This window comes from Amblyraja radiata, chromosome 20, assembly GCF_010909765.2.
Source record: "Amblyraja radiata isolate CabotCenter1 chromosome 20, sAmbRad1.1.pri, whole genome shotgun sequence".
Taxonomy (NCBI): Eukaryota; Metazoa; Chordata; class Chondrichthyes; order Rajiformes; family Rajidae; genus Amblyraja; species Amblyraja radiata.
The window spans coordinates 46,006,829-46,027,507 of record NC_045975.1 but is presented as its reverse complement, the minus strand read 5'-3'; the positions used below and the strand labels follow the sequence as shown (position 1 = coordinate 46,027,507).

The window sequence follows — 20,679 nt, the reverse complement described above, 5'->3', positions numbered from 1 at the left end:
ACATGAAATGAGTTGTTTAGCCTGCCTGAAATTAGTGGAAACTATTTCGGCCCACAAGGCTCCTATTAGCTGACAAACCAGTCCCCTTTGCCCAAAATGCCCGTATTGGCCCAGGAGGAGCATTTTGGCCCAAAAGGCTCGTGTCAGGCCAGGAAAAGTCCAGAAAAAGAGCTTTTCACTGAGATTTCACTCAGATGTTTTTTTAAAAGAGCCCCCTTGGCCCATTAGGCCTGTACCAGCCCAGGAGGAGTCCCTTTGGGACATCAGTAAGTATTCCCCCTGCAAGTATTAAACCTCACGCCAGTATTTTTCTCCTTCCCTTCATTCGCTCCCTGTGAGATCCAGGCCAGGATATACTTTCCTCCTTCATTGGTGTGATCTGCAGAACAATATGAAAAATGTCCAAAATTGATTCTCCACCCTCCCCCTTCTCTCTCACAGAGTCTCTCACCTGTTTTGGGCAGAATTTCAGGCCTGAGTGACTGAGCTGCCAGCCCACCAGGCCTGAGTGACAGAGCTGCCAGCCCACCAGGCCTGAGTGACAGAGCTGCCAGCCCAATAATCCATTCGGCCCACAATGTCCATACTGGCCCTCTGGAAACCAGTCCCTTCGGCCCACAACACCCACGATTTGGGAATAAAGGGGGGGACCTACGCCAAAATGGTACATGGTAGCGCATACATTTTTGCATCACCTTGCTTACCTTTGTCCCATGGTCGTTCCTGTCAAGTTTCCTTCAGATTTGATATAATACTTTGCAAGTTATTGATATTTCAGAAATTCAAATTATCAGAATGACTGTTACTGTGCTATGAGAGCTTTGAGAGAGAGCTTTGGGGGAAAGAGAGAGAGAGAGAGAGAGAAAAAAAAATTTGCCTTGGGGAACAGGTTGTGTTGGGGAACCAGGCCTCTCATGTGACAGGGACCCAACGGGTCCCACTTGGTCTATATATATAATATATACTATTACTAAAACTCTCATCTTGACCACTTCCGGGTCGGGTCGAGACCATTCTTCAGACCTGAATGGTCTCAGCCGATGAAATGAGACAACTGTCACACCAAAGATGGACACAAAATGCTGGAGTGACTCAGTGGGACAGGCAGCATCTCTGGAGGGAAGGAATGGGTGGCGTTTCGGGTCGACACCCTTCAGACTCAGTCTTCAGGTCTGAAGAATGATCTCGACCAGAAACGCTACCCATTCCTTCTCTCCAGAGATGCTGCCTGTTCCGCTGAGTTACTCCAGCTTTTTGTGGCCATCTTCAGTTAAAACAGATTACAGATTATCTGGTCTTTTGCGAGTGGGAGCTTGTGTGCGTTACGCAGGCAACCAGACGGTATTACTGAGTTTAAACAATAAATAAAATGTGTTTCTTGGTGTCAAGGGGCGGGGGGGAAGGGCAGTGGGAGGAGATAAAATTGTTCGTTGTCCTGCACACTTGTAATCGGCACGCCAGGGACTTTGTGTGCCCCCCCCACCCATGTTTTAAAAGCGATTTACTATGGCTGCCAATGCCCCGAGCCGTCTGTCCCCCCGGCCGTGGTGGGGTGTGAATCACTCGGTGTGAGTGATGGGGGGCGATGGTAGTGCATCTTGGTCAGTGACTCTGGGTGAGCGGAGGGACCAGCCTGTCCCACACCTCTGCTCCACCTGGCGCTGCCGACACACAGCCCGTCACAGTGCAGCCTCATGGGGGATACAAGGCGGAGGGCGGTCATGGCCGTGGGAGAGTGGGGGCTGTCCCGAGGGATGCGCTCCTTCGGCCGCTTACAACTTGGTGCTCCAGTTCAGAGTGCCCAGTCACATGGCTTGTGTGGGAAAAGGACCCCAACACACCCGTCTTCATCGTCCAGTGATGTGATGGACGCGGGAGTCTGGACCAATCGCTGACAAGTCCCGTCCCGTCCCCCCCCCCCCGGCGACGTTATGTCCATTATTTAACTTTTCGGCACAGCGGCCATTCGGTGATTTGGCTTGTAGGCGATGCAACCTATCGGTGAGTTGTCGTTTCGGCAGAGCAGCCTTTCGGTGAGTTTGCTTTTGGGCGTCACGCCCTTTAGGTTAGTCTGCTTTTACGTGTCACGCCCTTTCTGTAAGTTGGTGTTCGGCTTTGTTTCCGTTCGGTTATTTGGCTTCCACTTCTTTGCTTCGGCTTCTCGTCCTTCGATGCCACGTCCAGGTATCGGCCTCCTCTCCTGTCAGTCACCGCCATGGCCGGGATGGCGACGCCCCTTCCTGCACCATCGCCGCACTGAATGGCCGCGTCCGCTGTCAATCACCGGCGGTGCCCGTCTCGCACGACGTTGCCCGGCCACAGCCGCAGCCGCAGCCGCCGGAGGACGTGGCCCGCAGCGAGGAGAATATTCCAATTCCAATCTACATATAGTAAAACTCTGATCTTGTTATCTTCCAGTTGGCATGGTTTTCCTATCTGCGTGAAAGCGCTTCACGATAGCACTTTGATTTTTCGCCACCTTACTCACTATTCTCCTGTGCTGCAAGTGCAACAAGTTTTGTTCCAATCGTGTATATTTTAAAAGTTATTAAGGTTTAAAAATCTTAAAAACCGTGCATGCGCAGATTGGTCTCCTCTCCTATCAGTCACCGCCACGGCCAGGACGGCGATGCCCCTTCCTGCACCAAGTGGGGGAGATGACGGAGAGTGGGGGAGGAGGATGAATAGAGGGAGAGGAGGGGGAGTGGGCAGGTAGGGAGTGTGGAATACCTGGGGAGGTGAGGAGGGAGCGTGGGGGTAGTGGAGGGCGGGGGGGGGGAGTGGATGGCAATGGGAGAGTTGAGGAGGGATTGTGGGGGGGATAGGGAGAGGTGAGGAGTGGGGGATAGAGGGATAGGAGGGGTATGGAGTTATGGAGGGAGGGAAGGAGTGACTGAGCGTAGGGGAAAAGTGAGGGAGGGATTGGGGAAGGGGGGAGGAGAGGGGAAATATCCTGGGGAGGTGAGAAGGGAGAGTGGTGAGGGAAGGAGGAGAGGAGCGGGTAGAGAGGGAGGGGAAAGTGGGGGAGGTGAGGAGGGATAGTGGGGGAGGAAGGGGAATAGTGGGAGAGGAGGGGGGAGGTAGGGAGTGGGGTATAGAGGGAGAGGAGGGTAGTAGGGAGGGGAGAGGAGTTATCGAGGGAGGGAGCAACTGAGGGTAGGGGAAAGGAGAAGGAGAGAGTGGTGAGGGAAGGGGAGAAGGAGGGGGAAGATCCTGGGGAGGTAAGGAGGGAGAGTGGGAGGATTGAAGGAGAGAAGGGGGTAGGGGGGATAGTGGTGGGGGGGGGATAGTGGGAGGTGAGGAGTGGGGGAGGTGGGGGATAGAGGGAAAGGAGGCAGTAGGAAGGAGAGAGGTGTTATGGAGGAAGGGGGGAGGGAGTGATTGAGGGTAGGGGAAAGGAGAGGGAGGGTGAAGAGGAGGGGGAAGGAGTGCTGGGGGATGAGGGGAAATTAGCCGCGCCTGCGCAATTGGGGGTATGGGTGTGTGGTGGAATATTGCGTTGGGGAAACGGGTTGCGTTGGGGGAATGGGTGAGTGGTGGAATATTGCGTTGGGGAAGCAGACTCAACAGGTCTGCACTCAGTGTTTCTATAAGGTTCCCTCTCATACTTCTAAATTCCTTCTTCTGAATAGAAGCCCAGTCTTTCTAATCTTTCCTCATGTGAAGTAAGGACTAAGACAGAAGGTTGATAAAGGCAGGGTCGTAGACATAAAGATGTTACAGTCTACAAGGGTTCAGCATGGTAGCCTGCTCTGGAAGGATAGATCACAGGGCATCCAGGGGGAACTAGCCAACTGAATACAGAATTAAAACAGTGGAGCACAAGCACAGTCCCCTTCAGCCCACACTCTGTGCCGATCATGATGCAAAGGCCAACTCTAATCTACTTGCACACAATCCATATCCCTCCATTTGTGCCTGTCCAAAATTATCTTAAATGCCACTGTGAATCTGCCTCAACCACCAGCCCCAGCACTGCACTGAAGGCACACGCCATCCTCTATGTAAAAAAAATTACCCTGCACATCTTCTTTCAACTTTTCCCCTCTCACTAAAGTTATACACTCTAGTATTTCTTTTTTCCATCCTGGGAAAAAGGCTCTGACTGTACACTCTATTTATGCCTCTCATGATGTTTAGCACCTAGCCTACATCCCAAGACTCTAAGCACAAATTTACTTATTCATCCTAGAGCTCACATTCTTTGAAGCACAAATTCCCTCTTTTCTCATCATATTTTTGTCATATCTTGTCATCATATTTCAATGAGAATGTACAAGGTATGATGAAGTAAGTTTGCAGATGACACTGCCATGGTATCACAGTTATCCAAAATTGCAGCAGGATTTTTACCGGCAAATGGGCCAAGGAATGGTGAATGGAATTTAATTCAGAAACCAGTGAGGTGTATTTTGGGAGGTTAAACCAGGGCGGGATTTTTACAGTGTACAGTAGGGCCCTGAGAGTGTTGTGGTGCAGAGGGGTCTGGGAGTACATACTGTACTTTGTTTAGCTGAGTTCAATTTAGATTATTATTGTCACATGTACCAAGGTACAGTGAAAAGCTTTTTGGTGCATGTGATCCAGTCAAATAAAAAAATACAGTTCTGAATCCTTGCAACCATCATGAATCCCATGCATCTTTATCTTCTGGATCAGCCTACCAAAAGCCTTACTAACATCTGGATATACAACATCCACTGCACTACCTTCATCAATCTCTTTTGTCATCTCTAAAATATTCAAGAAAGTTAGTAAGACACCACCTGACATACAAGGCTCTGTTGGGTATTCCTAATTAGCCCACTTTCTTCCAAATGGGAGTAAAACCTATCTCGAATAATTCTCTCCAACTGTTTCCCTACCACTGATGTGAGGCTCACCGACCTATGAATTTTCTCAACTTCCCTTCTTATACAAAAGAACAACATTGGCCACTTTAGTCCTCCAGGCGCTCGCTTGTGGCTAGAGCAGTAACAAAGATCCTTGTCAAAGCCACCTCAATCTCCTCTCTTGCCATCCATAATAGTGGATAGATGCACAGAGTCTTGCCCAGAGTAGGTGAATCGAGGGCCAGAGGACATTGGTTTAAAGTGAAGGAGAAAAGATTTAGGGGAATCTAAGGGGTAACCTTTTCACAGAAAGGCTGCCAGATGATGTAGTTAAGGCAGGGACGATCCCAACATTTAAGAAACAGTTAGACAGGTATATGGATAGGATAGGTTTAGAGGGATATGGACCAAACGCAAGCAGGTGGAACTAGTGTAGCCGCGACATGTTGGCCGGTGTGGGCAAGTTGGGCCAAAATAACCTGTTCCACACTGTATGACTCTATAACTCCATATAGGCGGTGTGACTAACCCACTGCACCACTCTAGGCTGTGCGGCCAAGACCACTGCTCTACTCTCTGTGTACCTATGATTGTGCAGACCTTCTTTAAACTCGCCATCAAAACCACCGTTTATTGACAAAAAATGTTAATGCTTGCAGCGGCGGAGACCCGGGTTCGATCCAGACTACGGGTGCTGTCTGTATGGAGTTTGTACATTCTCCCCGTGACCTGCGTGGGTTTTCTACGAGATCTTCGGTTTCCCCCCACACTCCAAAGACGTACAGGCATGTAGGTAAATTGGCTTGGTAAATGTGTAAATTGCCCCTAGTGTGTGTAGGAGTGTGTTAATATGTGGGGATCGTTGGTCGGCGCGGACTCGGTGGGCCAAAGGGCCTGTTTCAGTGCTGTATCTCCAAACTAAAACTAAGTCAGAATAGAGGAAGGAGATAAACATTTAATTGAATTGTGCCAGAAAAACAATCTTGCTCTCAGCGTTTGCAAGACCTGAGAGAGGATTGTTGACATCAGCAAGGGAAACACACGATACAATGACTTTAGAATTTAGTGATAACAGCGTGGAAACAGGCCCATGATCACGTTGACCAGCGAACACCCATACACTTGCCTACACACAACAGGGACAATTTTACAGATTACCAAAGCCAATTAACCGACAAACCTGTACGTGTTGGGAGTGTGGAAGAAAACCGGAGCACCCGAAGTAAACCCACACGGTCACAGGGAGAACGTACAAACTCCATACAGACAGCACCCATAGTCAGGATAGAACCTGGGTATCTGGGGCTGAAAGGCAGCAACCATTGCATCCACTGTGCCGAGGGGCAACACCTTCAAGTTCCTGGACACGCATCTCTCTGAGGCTCGGTCCTGGGCCCTGCACATTGATGCAATCACAGAGAAAACATCAATACTTCTATTTCCTTAGAAGATTGAGGAGATTTGGTATGTTGACGAATACACTATCACACTTTGTCAGGTGTATACTGTAGTATAGAGCATGCTGAATAGTTGCACCATGGCCTGGTTACTCCTGGTTCAAATCGCCAGATGAAACCACTACATGGAGTGTTAGACATTGCCTGGTCCTTCACAAGTACTGACATCCTCCACACCATTAAACAGATCTATAGGAGGCAATGTCACAAAAGGACAGCCAGTATCAAAGATCCACACCACCCTGACCACACACTCATGTAACCACTACCTTCGGGGAGAAGGTACTAGACCTTGAAAACCAGGACCACTAGGTTCAAGACCAACTACCTTCCAGCATCAGGCAATGTAATAGGCCTGTCCCACTTACGCAACTTTTTAGGCGACTACAGGAGACTATGAGGTCGCCACATGTTCGCCGGAGATTGCCGGGGTGTCGCCTGCGTGGTGGTGAGTAAGTTCCCGCATTCTCGTAACTAGTCGCAGCTTCATACTGGTTTGCGCTAATTTTTCAAGTTGAAAAATTAGTGGCGACCAGAATTTTTATGCCATGGAGAGTGACGTAGGTGCAGTGGTAGTGGGTCGCCAGGAGGTCGTAGATTGTCGCCATTGGTGATTGATTAATTTCATTGGCTCATTGAGGGAAAAAAACGGAAACAGTAGTTTTATGTTAATGTTCACCGAGCTTCACAGCTGTGTTTCTCTGGCTTCTTATGCCCCTGTCCCACTTAGGAAACCTGAACGGAAACATCTGGAGACTTTGCACCCCATCGAAGGTTTCCGTGCGGTTTCCGGAGGTTGCAGGTGGTCGCCGGAGGTTGCAGGTAGTGGAAGCAGGTAGGCAGACTGACAAAAACCTCCGAGAACCACACGGAAACCTTGGGTGGGGCGCAAAGTCTCCAGAGGTTTCCGTTCAGGTTTCCTAAGTGGGACAGGGGCATAAGAAGTTGTCTCCACTCCTTCTCCCCACCCCTCTCCCCCTTCTCCCCACCTCTCCCCCCCTCTTTTAAAAGACTTAACTGACCCTTCCCGTACGATCTATTGCATCTGCTGCTCTGGATGTCAGCTGATCTATGTCGGTGAGACCAAGCGTAGGCTTGGCGATCGTTTCGCCGAACACCTCCGCTCGTTCCGCACTAACCAACCTGACCTCCCGGTGGCTCAGCACTTCAACTCCCCCTCCCCATTCCCCGTCTGACCTCTCTGTCCTGAGCCTCCTCAGCCCTCGGCTCCTCCTCCTCCTTTTTCCTTTCTTCTCCCCACCCCCTATCAGTCTGAAGAAGGGCTTCGGCCCGAAACATTGCCTATCTTCTTCGCTCCATGGATGCTGCTGCACCCGCTGAGTTTCTCCAGCATTTTTGGTACCTTCCCGTACACTGTGCTTTCACCGTCTTAATTACAGCACCAGCCTTCCTGTTCATCGTGGTGTGTGTCTGTATCGCATTGGCTTTGCACCTTGTGAATTTCATTCAGACAGCGCTCCCCCCGCTTGCCTTGTCCCCTGCCTGCATAAGTAGCTGATGTGTGTGTGTGTGTGTGTTCCACTCTGACAGTCGCTGTTCCAGTCGCCATTCCAGAGCCGGTTTTTTCAGCGACCTGCTACGATTTGACATTCGCCGGCAGTCGCCTGAAAAATCACTAAGTGGGACAGGCCCATAACTCTGCACAACACCAACCATGACTTCAATACAACCAGAACTATGATAGCTCATAGCAACTATGATCTTCTCTGCACTGTGTTTTGGTTGCACTGTAGACTTCAATTTTGCACTATTATGGTTACCTAGTATTACTGTTCCAAATGTAATATATTAATAATTATTTCTATATATTTATGTATTAAAGCATTAATGGGCCAGTTAAGCTGCAGCATGGAAGAATTCCTTTGTTCTGTTGCCAGTACATATAACAATTAAACATCCTTGACATTGCAATGAACCAGCAGTTCTCTTTGGGTGAAGAGTAGAACAATTTGGGCAACACAGTGGCAGAGCATTAAAGTTGCTGCCTTACAGCACCGGGGTCCCGGGTTTGATACTGACTAGGGGTGCTGTCTATGTGAAGTTTGTACATCCTCCCTGTAAGCGTGTGGGTGCTCGAGTTTTCTCCCACAAGACAAAGACATACAGGTTTGTAGGTTAATTGGCTTCTGCAAATTGTCCCTAGTGTGTAAAATAGTGCTAGTGTACAGGATGATGGCTGGCCGGTGCTGACTCAATAGGTCAGAGGGCTTGTTTCCACGCTGTATCTCTAAATTATAAAGTAAAGTCTAAACTATGTCATCATTATGGGAGAAACTCAGCACAAGAATAGAAACAAATGCATTCCACTCCTTCAAGGGTCAGTTAGCATTTAATCACAGGTATTTCATTCAGAAGCAGTCCATGGGAGGTTACGTGACAACAAGGACCATTCATTGTCAGCAAGGCTGATCACTCTGGAATGCAACCCAGCCCTGGGCTGAAAGCTATGCAGAATCTCAAAGTATGAAAAAACAGTTTATCAGTATTCATCCACAATGACACAGCTTCATGGAGTGCACTGAAGGAACTCTGCAGCGTTCGAGAACACATCCGATAGCAATGATTGCAATCTGATGTTTGCATCAAAACTTGCCAGCAAGAGCAAATAGCAATTGCCACTAACCGTTCAAAAAGTGGTACCTGGATTTAAGTAGAATCTTGAAAACAACGGTACACTGAAGCGAAGAAGTATATTACCAAAAAAATATTTCACTCAATTTCATAAAGTTAAGGAAGATTTTAACAAAGTAAAGAAAGATAAAGAGGTAGAAATGTATAGCCAGGGATTCTAGATCTTAGAATGGAGTCCATGTTTGCTGGAAGTGGAGGAATAGTTAAAATCACGAATCCTCAAGTCTAGAATTGGGAAAACATAGAAGCATGAATGATTGCTAGTGCTGGAAAAGGTTGCAGAAAAAGAGACAAAATGGGCCCAAAATTGAATTGAAGGGAATCCCCTTTGGGGATGAAAGACTGCCATTCTTCAGGTAGTGAAAAATCTAGCCCGTAAAAAGAGAATTGTTCAGGTTAAATAATGAATAAAATGAATTCTCTTTACGATTAAAAACTTATGCAACAGAGTGTTGCAGCAAGAGGTGCTGCTTTCCCTTAGCTACAGTGTCATGACCTACAAAGGCTTACTAGAGGTGTTCCAATTTTGTCCTGCATCTGAGTAGCAAATTGAGAGTAAGTTAGTTGGTTACTGTGAATAGCTCTATGGTAGATAGGCAGTAGGCAAATGGTGGGGTGTGGCATGAAGGGTTTATGGCCACTTGTACATTGCAACTTGTACAATGTACTTGTACAGAACCGAGGAGGAGGAGGGGGGGGGGGACTGCACCCGCAAACCAAGTGGAAATGTAACAAGCTCGAGAAACCACACCCAGCATAATTGCCAGCTTACAGTTTAAGGCCAAAAATATTCCAAATGTTCCTGATGTTAAGAAAATATTACAAATATATTAAATAATTAACTAAAAAGTGAGTATATGACAAAGCAATTCTAATTGAAATTATGGCAAAATTAACAAAAAGCAGTTCATACTTTCAAATGTAAAATATATTTTTACTTAGCAAGTTTATATGTTTTTGAAACTATGTTAGAAACATTTTATGATTTATGTAGATAACTCAGGATTAAGAAGTCCAAGATGTGAATGCACTCATTTTGCAGATCTGCTGAACTAGCTAATCTTGCAGATTAGACAGGATAGAGTATGCTGATTGCTTTTCGTTTTATATTAACATTCATTTTGAAAACATCCATAACTCAGATTATCCATAGCATAATTCAGATAAATGCATTCAAATTGATTTCTTGATTTTCACTGCACTTACCGTGTCCATGTTTAGTGACTCTGGTGGATATTCTCTGATGAAGACGTTGTCCACCACATCGCCTGTGTAACACGTTTGCCTGCAAGCAGGGCAACAGATAATACCTGAGGTAGCCAGAGCAGTAAAACAAAACACCAGATCAACAGCAGGAAATGAAATTAACCACACATACAAAAAGCAACACATGCAGTTTAATGAAAAAAATGCCTCCTTCTAAAGAGAAAACTACTTTGCAGCAAAGTTATATCCAGGAAAATAAAAAGGCTTTATTCATCTTGATTAAATATTCTGAATGAATGCATACATTTACTCAGACACAGAAGACCAGCATTCACGTTGCACTTTTAAGATACTTATTTAATAATTTGAAGTGTTTACAGCTAGCGAAATGTTCTTGCCGTGCAACCAACATTGAAACGTAGCAAAATGAAAGACAATTGACATTCAGATCTGTCAAACAGCAAACTGATAATAATCTCATAGAGTGATGTCCATAATGGTGTGAAAAGGAGCCAGGCTAACTCCTAAGCTCTTATTTGAAACTGTATCATATGATCTTGTATCTACACCCAAGACTCCCGCAGTGCAGTAGAGTGTCACCGGAAGTTTTTGTGCTCAAGTCACTGGAGTGGGATTTCAAACCACAAACCACTGACTCAGATGCAAGAGCGAGATACCAATTGAATCAAGAGTCAAGAGACAGGTGCCACGTAGCAAATGTCAGATGTCATTCTGTTTTTAATTAATTAGCTTTGCAATACAGTTTGTAACAGATGCATTAACTTAAGACAGATGTATTAATGATAGATATTGTTCACTGCCTCCAAGAGACCGTAAATATATTTTTTTAAATGGATAAATAGATTTATCCCCATTTAAACTTAAAGTTGCTGTAACATGTTCCACGATTATACATTAAAATAGCAAAATAAACCAATAGCAATTCAGAACTGTGTAGCTGGAGAAACAGCTGTGATTACTTTCAAATGTTTTGTTGTTAATGCAATTTGTGCATGAATGGAAAATGGTTTGGGGCAGATATTCCGCAGAAGAGTCATGGTGATGGAAGAATCAGAGGCTCATGTGACTAGGCTTCCATAACCATAGACGGTTAAAATGCTGCCAACAGGCATGGAAAAAGACTAATTGCTTCTGGGGTAATGCAATGCAAGAGAGTAGAAGTTAGGTTTAGTTTAGTTTAAAGATACAGCACGGAAACAGGCCCTTCGACCCAACAAGTCCGCACCAACTCGCAATCCCCTCGCATTAACGTACACACACTAAGGACAATTTTACATTTATACCAAGCCAATTAACTTACAAACCTGTACGTCTTTGGAGTGTGGGATGAAACTGAAGATCTCAGAGAAAAGCCACGCAGGTCACGGGGAGAAAATACAAACTCCATATAGACAGCACCCGTAGTCTGGATCGAACCCAGGTCTTTGACGTTGTAAGGCAGCAGTTCTATCGCTGCGCCACCGTGTCGCCCCTTGAAGCATTACAAACTAGCCTAGAGTATTGTAAGTAGCTATGGGAACCGATCACAGCTCCTAGCCTTTGCGGTAGTGGATATATAAGTTGAATCACATTTACATTCTGAGGAGCTGTGGCTGAAATGAAGGGCTGCATCCTGTTGAAATCTGCTGGCTAGGTGTTGATTTCCTTGGGTTTTGAGATGTTTTATATAGAAAATACTGCTGATTGAGGAGAGTAGGTCAAAAGACTTTAAAAAAAAGAGCTAGTCCTTCCAGGTGGGAAATAAGGAACCTGGAACATTATAGTTAACATAGAATAGTACAGCACAAGAACAGGCGTTTGTTTGTGCCGAACATGCTGTCTAGCTGAACTGATTTCATCTGCCTGTACATGATCCATGTCCCTCTATTACCTGCATTACATGTGCCTTTCCAAAAACCTACAGCATTACCCCTGACAATACGTCCAGGCTCACACCACTCTGTATAAAAAACTTTCACCACACATCTCCATTCACCTTTCCCCCTCTCACCTTATAGCAATGCCCTCTCCTGCTGGACATTTCTACCCTGGGGAAAAAGGCTCTGACTGTCTAGAAAGGTTCTGAATGTGCAGCACAGTGGCGTAGTGGTAGAGTTCCTGCCCTACAACATCAGAGACCCAGTTTCAATCCTTACTACAGGTGCTGTCTGTACGGTGTTTGTACGTTTATACTTCTGACTGCATAGATTTTCTCTGGGTGCTTTGGTTTCTTTCCGCACTCCAAAGAAGTACAGGCTTATGTAAGTTGTAAATTGTCCCTAGTGTGTAGAATAGTGCTTGTGTATGGGGTTAGCATAGACTTGGTGGGCTGATAGGCCTGTTACCATGCTGCATCTCTAAATTCTACCCATCCACAATTATGTATATACTTATATACTTATACTTCATAAGTAGAAACTTATATTTCATAAGTATATACTTGTATACATCATAAATTATGCCCCTCATGATTTTATATACTTCTATAAGCTGGGTGGCAGTGTGAACTGTGAAGAGGATGTTAGGAGGTTGCAGGGTGACCTGGACAGGTTGAGTGAGAGGGCAGATGCATGACAGATGCAGTATAATATAGATAAATGTGAGGTTATCCACTTTGGCGGCAAAAACAAGGGGGCAGATTATTATCTCAATGGGGTTAGGTTAGGTAAGGGGGAGGTGCAACGAGACCTGGGCGTCCTTGTACACCAGTCACTGAAAGTTGGCGTGCAGGTACAGCAGGCAGTGAAGAAAGCTAATGGTCATAACAAAAGGATTTCAGTATAGGAGTAAAGAGGTTCTTCTGCAGTTGTATAGGGCTCTGGTGAGACCACACCTGGAGTATTGTGTACAGTTTTGGTCTCCTAATTTGAGGAAGGACATCCTTATGATTGAGGCAGTGCAGCGTAGGTTCATGAGATTGATCCCTGGGATGGCGGGACTGTCATATGAGGAAAGATTGAAATAACTAAGCTTGTATTCACTGGAATTTAGAAGGATGAGGGGGATCTTATAAAAACATATAAAATTATAAAAGGACTGGACAAGCTAGATGCAGGGAAAATGTTCCCAATGTTGGGCGAGTCCAGAACTATGGGCCACAGTCTGAGAATAAAGGGGAGGCCATTTAAGGCTGTGATGAGAAAAATCTTTTTCACCCAGAGAGTTGTGAATTTGTGGAATTCCCTGCCACAGAGGGCAGTGGAGGCCAAATTACTGGATGGATTTAAGAGAGAGTTAGATAGAGCTCTAGGGGCTAGTGGAATCATGGGATATGGGGAGAAGGCAGGCATGAGTTATTGATTGGGGACGATCAGCCATGATCGCAATGAATGGCGGAGCTGGCTCGAAAGGCCGAATGGCCTCCACCTGACCTATTTTCTTTGTTTCTAGGTTTCTATCGTCTTCCCTCAACCTCTGATGTTCCAGAGAAAATCCATGTTTATTTGAGTATAGAAGTTGGGATGTAATTTTAAAATTGTACAAGGCATTGGTGAGACCAATTCTGGAGTATGGTGTACAATTTTGGTTGCCTAATTATAGGAAGGATGTCAACAAAATAGAGAGAGTACAGAGGAGATTTACTAGAATGTTGCCTAGGTTTCAGCAACTAAGTTACAGAGAAAGGTTGAATAAGTTAGGTCTTTATTCTCTGGAGCGCAGAAGGTTAACGGGGGACTTGATAGAGGTCTTTAAAATGATGAGAGGGATAGACAGAGTTGACGTGGACAAGCTTTTCCCATTGAGAGTAGGGAAGATTCAAACAAGAAGACATGACTTGAGAATTAAGGGACAGAAGTTTAGGGGTAACATGAGGGGGGAACTTCTTTACTCAGAGAGTGGTAGCTGTGTGGAATGAGCTTCCAGTGGAAGTGGTGGAGGCAGGTTCGATTTTATCATTTAAAAATAAATTGGATAGGTATATGGATGAGAAAGGAATGGAGGGTTATGGTCTGAGTGCAGGCAGATGGGACTAAGGGAAAATAATTGTTCGGCACGGACTTGTAGGGCCGAGATGGCCAGTTTCCATGCTGTAATTGTTATATGGTTATATGGTTATTTAAACCTCTCCCTGTAGTTAAAACGGTCTAATCCAGAAGGCTTTCTGGTAAACGTCCTCTGCATCCTCTCCATTGCGTCCACATCTTTCTTATATTGGGGTGATGAGAATTGCATGATATATTCCAAATATGGCCTAACCATAGTGCTATAGACTTCCTGACTCTTGTACTCAATGCTCCTAACAATAAGGCCAAGCATCCCATGTGCCTTCTTTACCTCACTATCTGCTTGTGTTTCCACTTTGTACACTCGCTCCTTACATTCAACCTCCCAAAGTACAACACCTCACACTTGCTCAGGCTAAATGTCCTCAAATAATGATGAGACGGTGTCAAATAATTATGTCTAATAATTATAGGAGTACAGGAAGGTGATCGAGAACCTCATGACCTGGTATCTCTCAATGTCAGCAAGACAAAGGAGATAGTGATCGACTTCAGGAAGCAAAGCGGTACACATACCCCAGTTTGCATTGGCGGTGCTGAAGTAGAAATAACATCGATTTTATGGTAGTAAATATCACCAGCAACGTAACCTGGACCACCCATATCAAAGCAATGGTCAAGAAAGCACGCCAATGCCTCTACTTCCTTAGAAGTTTAGCATATCCCTAAACAACTCTCACCAACTTCTACAGGTGCACCATAGAACGCATTTTATCGGGATGCATCACAGCACGGTTTGGGAACAGCTCCATCCAAGACCATAAGAAACTGCAGAGAGTTGTGGACGCAGCCCAGCCCATCACACAAACCAACCTCCCTTCCATTGACTACATTTACACCTCACGCTGCCTCGACAAGGCCAGCAGCATAATCAAGGATAAGTTACACCCTGGCCACTCCCACTTCTCCCCTCTCCGATCAATCAAAAGGTATAGAAGTGTGAAAATGCACACCTGCAGATTCAGGGATAATTTCTTCCCAGCTGTTATCAGGCAACTGAACCATCCTACCAACAACAGTCCTGAACTACTATCTACTTCACTGGAGACACTCGGACTAACTTTGACCAGACTTTACTAGCTTAATCATGCTCTAAATGTTATTCACATTATTCCCTTTATCATATATCTGTGCACTGTGGAGGGCTTGAATGTAATCATGTGTTGTCTTTCTGCTGACTGGTTAGCATGCAACAACAGATCTTCACTGTACCTCAGTACACGTGACCATCAACTAAAGTCAACTCCATCTGCCATTTCTGCAACTGATCTACTGTATATTCCTCTGTGTCTTCTGAGCCTACCCAGTCTGCAAACCCCTGAGTTTAGTTTAGTTGAGAGATACATTATGGAAACATGATGTATCTCTAAACCTCAGCCCTCTGAGTCCATGATGATCACTGATCACCCATTCACACGAGGTCTATGTTATCCTTCTTTCTCTTACACTCCATACACACTAGGGGCAAGTTTACAGAGGCCAATTAACCTACAAACTCTCTCGTCTTTGAAAGAGTGAGGAAGGGAGGAAATCCATGCGGTCACAGGGAGAACGTGTAAACTCCACACAAACAGCACATGGTATCAGGATCAAACCTGGGTCTCTGGCGCTCAGGCAGCGGCTCTACCAGCTGCGCTACTGTACTGCCCAACATGCCCGAAACGTTGCCTATTTCCTTCGCTCCATAGATGCTGCTGCACCCACTGAGTTTCTCCAGCATTTTTGTGGAGTCTGAAGAAGGGTTTCGGCCCGAAACATTGCTTATTTCCTTCGCTCCATAGATGCTGCTGCACCCGCTGAGTTTCTCCAGCATTCTTGTGTACCATATGGCAATAAATGCTGGGCTACTTATAACTGTTAAATCTGGGACCATTTTCTTGAATTAACCAAACATATTAAAGCACATAGACTTAAACCAGGCATGTGGATCTAGGATGGAAGGAATGAAGGGTCACGACCCAAAACGTTACCCATGCCTTCTCTCCAGAGATGCTACCTGTCCCGCTGAGTTACTCCAGCATTTTGAGTCTATCTAGGATGGGAGGCAGATCTACCATCAAGGTATTGAGTGAGGAAAAACAGGCTCACATGGCTACGTGAGCTACTTTTTTCCCTATATTTCTGTGTTTTCTTGGCAGGTCATTTTATAACCTTTTATAATTTTGGGTCAGGTTTTGGGCATATTGTAGAAATAATGCATACTCTTCACTTAGATTCAACATCACTCAGTATTGTACAGGCAAAAGCAGCCTATCAGATAGGAACTCTATCCATAAGATGAAGTATTTTCTGGTCATCAGTTTACAATGGCTTTATCTTGTTCTTGCAGCAATTCTCCAACACTACTTTGACAAATCACCCCATTAAAGGAAGGACGTGGAGGCTTTGTAAAGGGTGCAGAGGAGGATTACCAGATTGATACCTGGATTAGGAGTAGACAGTCCAAGCTTTTCCCGGTATGGAAAAATCAGATGCTAGGTTTAAGGTGAGAGGGGCAAGGTTTAAGAGATCTGCAAGTTGTGTTGTAACAGTGGGTGGTGAGTGCTGTTGGGGCGCGGAGGTTGAAGCAGATATGAGAGTGGCGTTTAAGAGACTTTTATAGGAAATAATAGGTTTTATAGGAAATAGAAACTATAGGGAAAGAAGGTTATGTGCAGGTACATAAGTGGTGGTCCTGGCATCACTTATCTGACATTGTGGGGCGAAGGACCTGTGTTTGTGCTGTACTATTCTTTGTTCTGTGTTCCAGACCAGGATCAGCTGGGCAAGTGGACTGCAGAATGGTCATGGAATTCAATGTAGATAGGTGTGAGGTGTTGCTTTTTGGGAAGTCAAACAAGAGAAGGACCTTCACAATGACTGGCAGAGCCTTGCAGAATTGTGGAGCAGAGGGATCTAGAGGTACAGGTGCACAGTTCCCTGAAAGTGTCATTACATGTAATTAGGGTGGTGAAGAGGGCATTTGGTACATTGGTACATTATGTTAAAGTTGTACAAGATGTGGGTGAGCTCACATTTAGTTAAGTTTAGTTTAGAGATACAGCGCGGAAACAGGCCCTTCGGCCTACCAAGTCTGCACCGACCAGCGATCCCGCGCATTAACATGTATGAAGGTAGACAAATCTACAGGGCCTGATCAGATATATCCAAGGACATTGCGGGAAACTAGAGAGGAAATTGTGGGAGCCCAGGTTGAAATTTACGAGTAGTCCTTAAATTTGGGAGAGATGCCAGAAGAGGGTGGCAAATATTGTGCCTCTTTTCAAGAAGGGCTGCAGAAAAAATGCTGGGAACTATAGGCCAGTAAGCTTAACATCTGTAGTTGGAAAGTTACTGGAGAGTATCCTGAGGGATAGGTTATACAGGCATTTGGATGGGCAGGGGCTGATTAGGGATAGTCAGCATGGTTTTGTACGTGGGAGGTCGTGTCTCACAATCTGATTGAGTTTTTTGAAGACATGACCAAAAAGGTCGATGAGGGCAGAGCTGTAGATGTTGTGTATATGTATTTCAGTAAGGCATTCGACAAGGTTCCGCATGGTAGGCTGCTCTGGAAGATTAGATCGCATGGGATCCAAGGAAAGATAGCTGAATGGATAGCAAATTGGCTCCATGGAAGGAAGCAGAGGGTGATGGTGGAAGGTTGCTTCTTGGACTGGAGGCCTGTGACTAGTGGTGTGCCTCAGGGTTCGGTGCTGGGCTCGTTACTGTTTGTCATCTACATCAATGATTTGGATACAAGGCAAGATGAACAAGTTTGCTGATGATACAAAAGTGGGTGGTTTTACAGATAGTGAAGATAGTTGTGAAAACCCAAGACCCAGGGTTCTGGTGCTGTAAGGCAGCAACTCTACCGCTGCGCCACTGTGTTCAGTTTGTGGTCACCCTGCTATAGGAAGGATATTGTTAAGCTGGGAAGAGTGCAGAAAAGATTTATGAAATGTTGTCAGGACTTGAGGGTCTGAACTATAGGGAGATATTAGGCAAGCTAGGACTTTACCCCTTGGAGCACACAATGCTAAGGGATAATCTTATAGAGATGTATAAAATCAGGAGGGGAATTAAAAGGGTGAATGCACACAGTCTTTTACCCAGGATAGGGGAATCAAGATCCAGAGGACATAGGTTCAATGTGAGAGGGAAAAGATTTATCATGATCCTGGTGGGCAACTTATTCTCACAGATGGTGTATGGAATGAGCTGCCAGAGGAGCCAGTTGGAGCAAGTACAATAACAACATTTTAAAGACACTTGGACAGGAAAGGTTAGAGAGATATGAGCCAAATGCAACAAACTGGGACTAGCATAGATGGGCTACCTTGGTCAACAAGGATGAGTTTGGCCAAAGGTCCTGTTTTTGTGCTCTATGACTCTTCATCAGATACATGAAATAATAAAAATTCAGGACCAATATATTATGATAAGGGTTAAAGGTCCATGTACCAAAGCCAGTCCAACGAACTGGCCAAAGGAATGTTCTGCTAGAGCTGCTGCCTCACAGAGCAGTGACCCGGGATTGATCCTGACATGTGGTGCTGTCTGTGTGGAGTTTGCATGCTCTCTCTCTGACTGCGTGGGTATCCTCTCACAACTCAGAGACATATGGCTTTATAGGTTAATTAGCCTGTAAATTTCCCAAGTGTGTAGAGCGTGGATGAGAAAGTAGAATAACTATGATCAGGTGATGCATGGTAGGCGTGGGCTCGGTGTACTGAAGGGCCTGTTTCCACACTATCTCTTTCAATATAGTCTCAGGCTATATGGTCTCAGACTATTTCTTCCTGTATAGGTGGGCAGAATCCAAGCATAGGTGCTGGGAAATCTGTGGATGTTTGCATTGCTCCACTGGATTAAATACAGATTGCAAAAACAGAACACAATTGTCCCAAGAGCAGCAATCAATTGTACAGATGAATCCTGGTGGAGAAACAAAGAATTACAGATGCTGGTTCACCAAGAAAAGACGCAAAATATTGGAGTAACACAGCGCGTCTGGCAGCATCCCTGGAGAACAGGGATAGGTGATGTTTCAGGTTGGGATCCTACTTCATGAATCCTGAACTCTGACCATCAATCAAAGACTATTGTTTTTTTTTCCTTCCAGCTCTGTTATTTGTGGGAATTTTTTAAGGTGATTGCCACTCATCTACTGCAATGATTTCATGGTTGATGGAAGCTTTAGACCCTGTTTAGTTCTGTTTAGTTTAGAGATACAACACGGAAACAGGCCCTTCGGCCCACCAAGTCCGCACCGACCAGCACATTAACATGAGCCTGCACACACACACGGGACAATTGACACTTATACCAAGTACACAAACCCAATCCAATTAACCTACAAACCTGTACTTCTTTGGAATGTGGGAGGGAACCAAAGATCTCAGAGAAAACCCATGCGGTCACGGGGAGAACGTACAAACTCCGTACAGACAGCACCCATAGGCAGGATCGAACCTGGTTCTCTGACGCTGCAAGCGCTGTAAGGCAGCAAATCTACCGCTGTGTCACCGTGCCACAATGATGCCTGACAGCAACTAGCTACAGTAAAAGGAAAGCTCTCATCACTCTATAGGCAGCCTTTTGAGGCCAGCAGCTTTCTCACGAACAGCAAAATCAGACCTATCAATTCCTCTGCACCGAGATTGTCGGACTCTGAATAATTCTATTTCTCTTCTTATTCGACATTTTAAATTGACCACACTTTCCAATCCAAAGAATGATACTGTATATTATTTGAACCACATGATATAGGATGGATTATAATGGATGCCATGTGACAGTGAAAGGGCCAAAAGGCCTGTTCCTGTTCTGTACTGTTGGGCATTGTACATATTAATTGGTGCACCACAGAACTGTGAAATAATCTCACCTGCTGTTAATTTCAATTCAACCAGATTTCAATAGCTTGATCAAAATTCTTGACTGCCATCATAAATATAAATAGAGATGTGAAACTAAACTCACAAATATAAATATGTAGCAGCACCTAGTGTTAAAGATGGGTATTCAGAAACCTCGTCATTGGTCAGGACTGTCACGTGACCTGGGGGTTCGTTTGCGGGCTTTTTTGTGTGTTCAGTAGTTAGTGCTCCTCACGACGACAGGAGCTTACATCGTTTATTGCCGACTAAGTACGCGAGTAGTTCAAGTGTTATTTCGTTAATAAAGAATATTTTGCTCGACCTGGCTGGTCTCGCTAAAAATAGTTGTGGTCAAGATGGAAAGGGTGCAGAGAAGATTTTATGAGGGTGTTGCCAGGACTCGAGGGCCTGAGCTATAGGGAGAGGTTAAACAAGCTACAATTCTATTCCTTAGAGTGCAGGAGGATGAGGGGGAATCTTATAAAGGGTATAAAATCATAAGAGGAATAGATCAGGTAGACACCCAGAGTCTCTTGCCCAGTGTAGGGGAATCCAGAACAAGAAATTATAGGTTTAAGGAGAGGGGGTGAAGAACCTGAGGGGTAACTTTTTTGCACAAAGGGTGTTGGGGGTATGGAATGAGCTGCTGGAGGAGGTAGTTGAGGCA

General features: G+C 45.3%; 1 protein-coding gene across 4 annotated transcripts in view; it reads right to left on the bottom strand.

The window, feature by feature from the left end:
- Positions 1-20,679, bottom strand: part of LOC116984370 (tripartite motif-containing protein 66-like) — a 270,505-nt gene that overhangs the window by 151,315 nt on the left and 98,511 nt on the right. For all 4 annotated transcript variants that reach the window (XM_033038530.1, XM_033038529.1, XM_033038528.1 and 1 more), the window contains exon 2: positions 10,148-10,251. In XM_033038530.1, the coding sequence (XP_032894421.1) occupies positions 10,148-10,251 (104 nt within the window). The remainder of the gene's footprint in view (positions 1-10,147; positions 10,252-20,679) is intronic.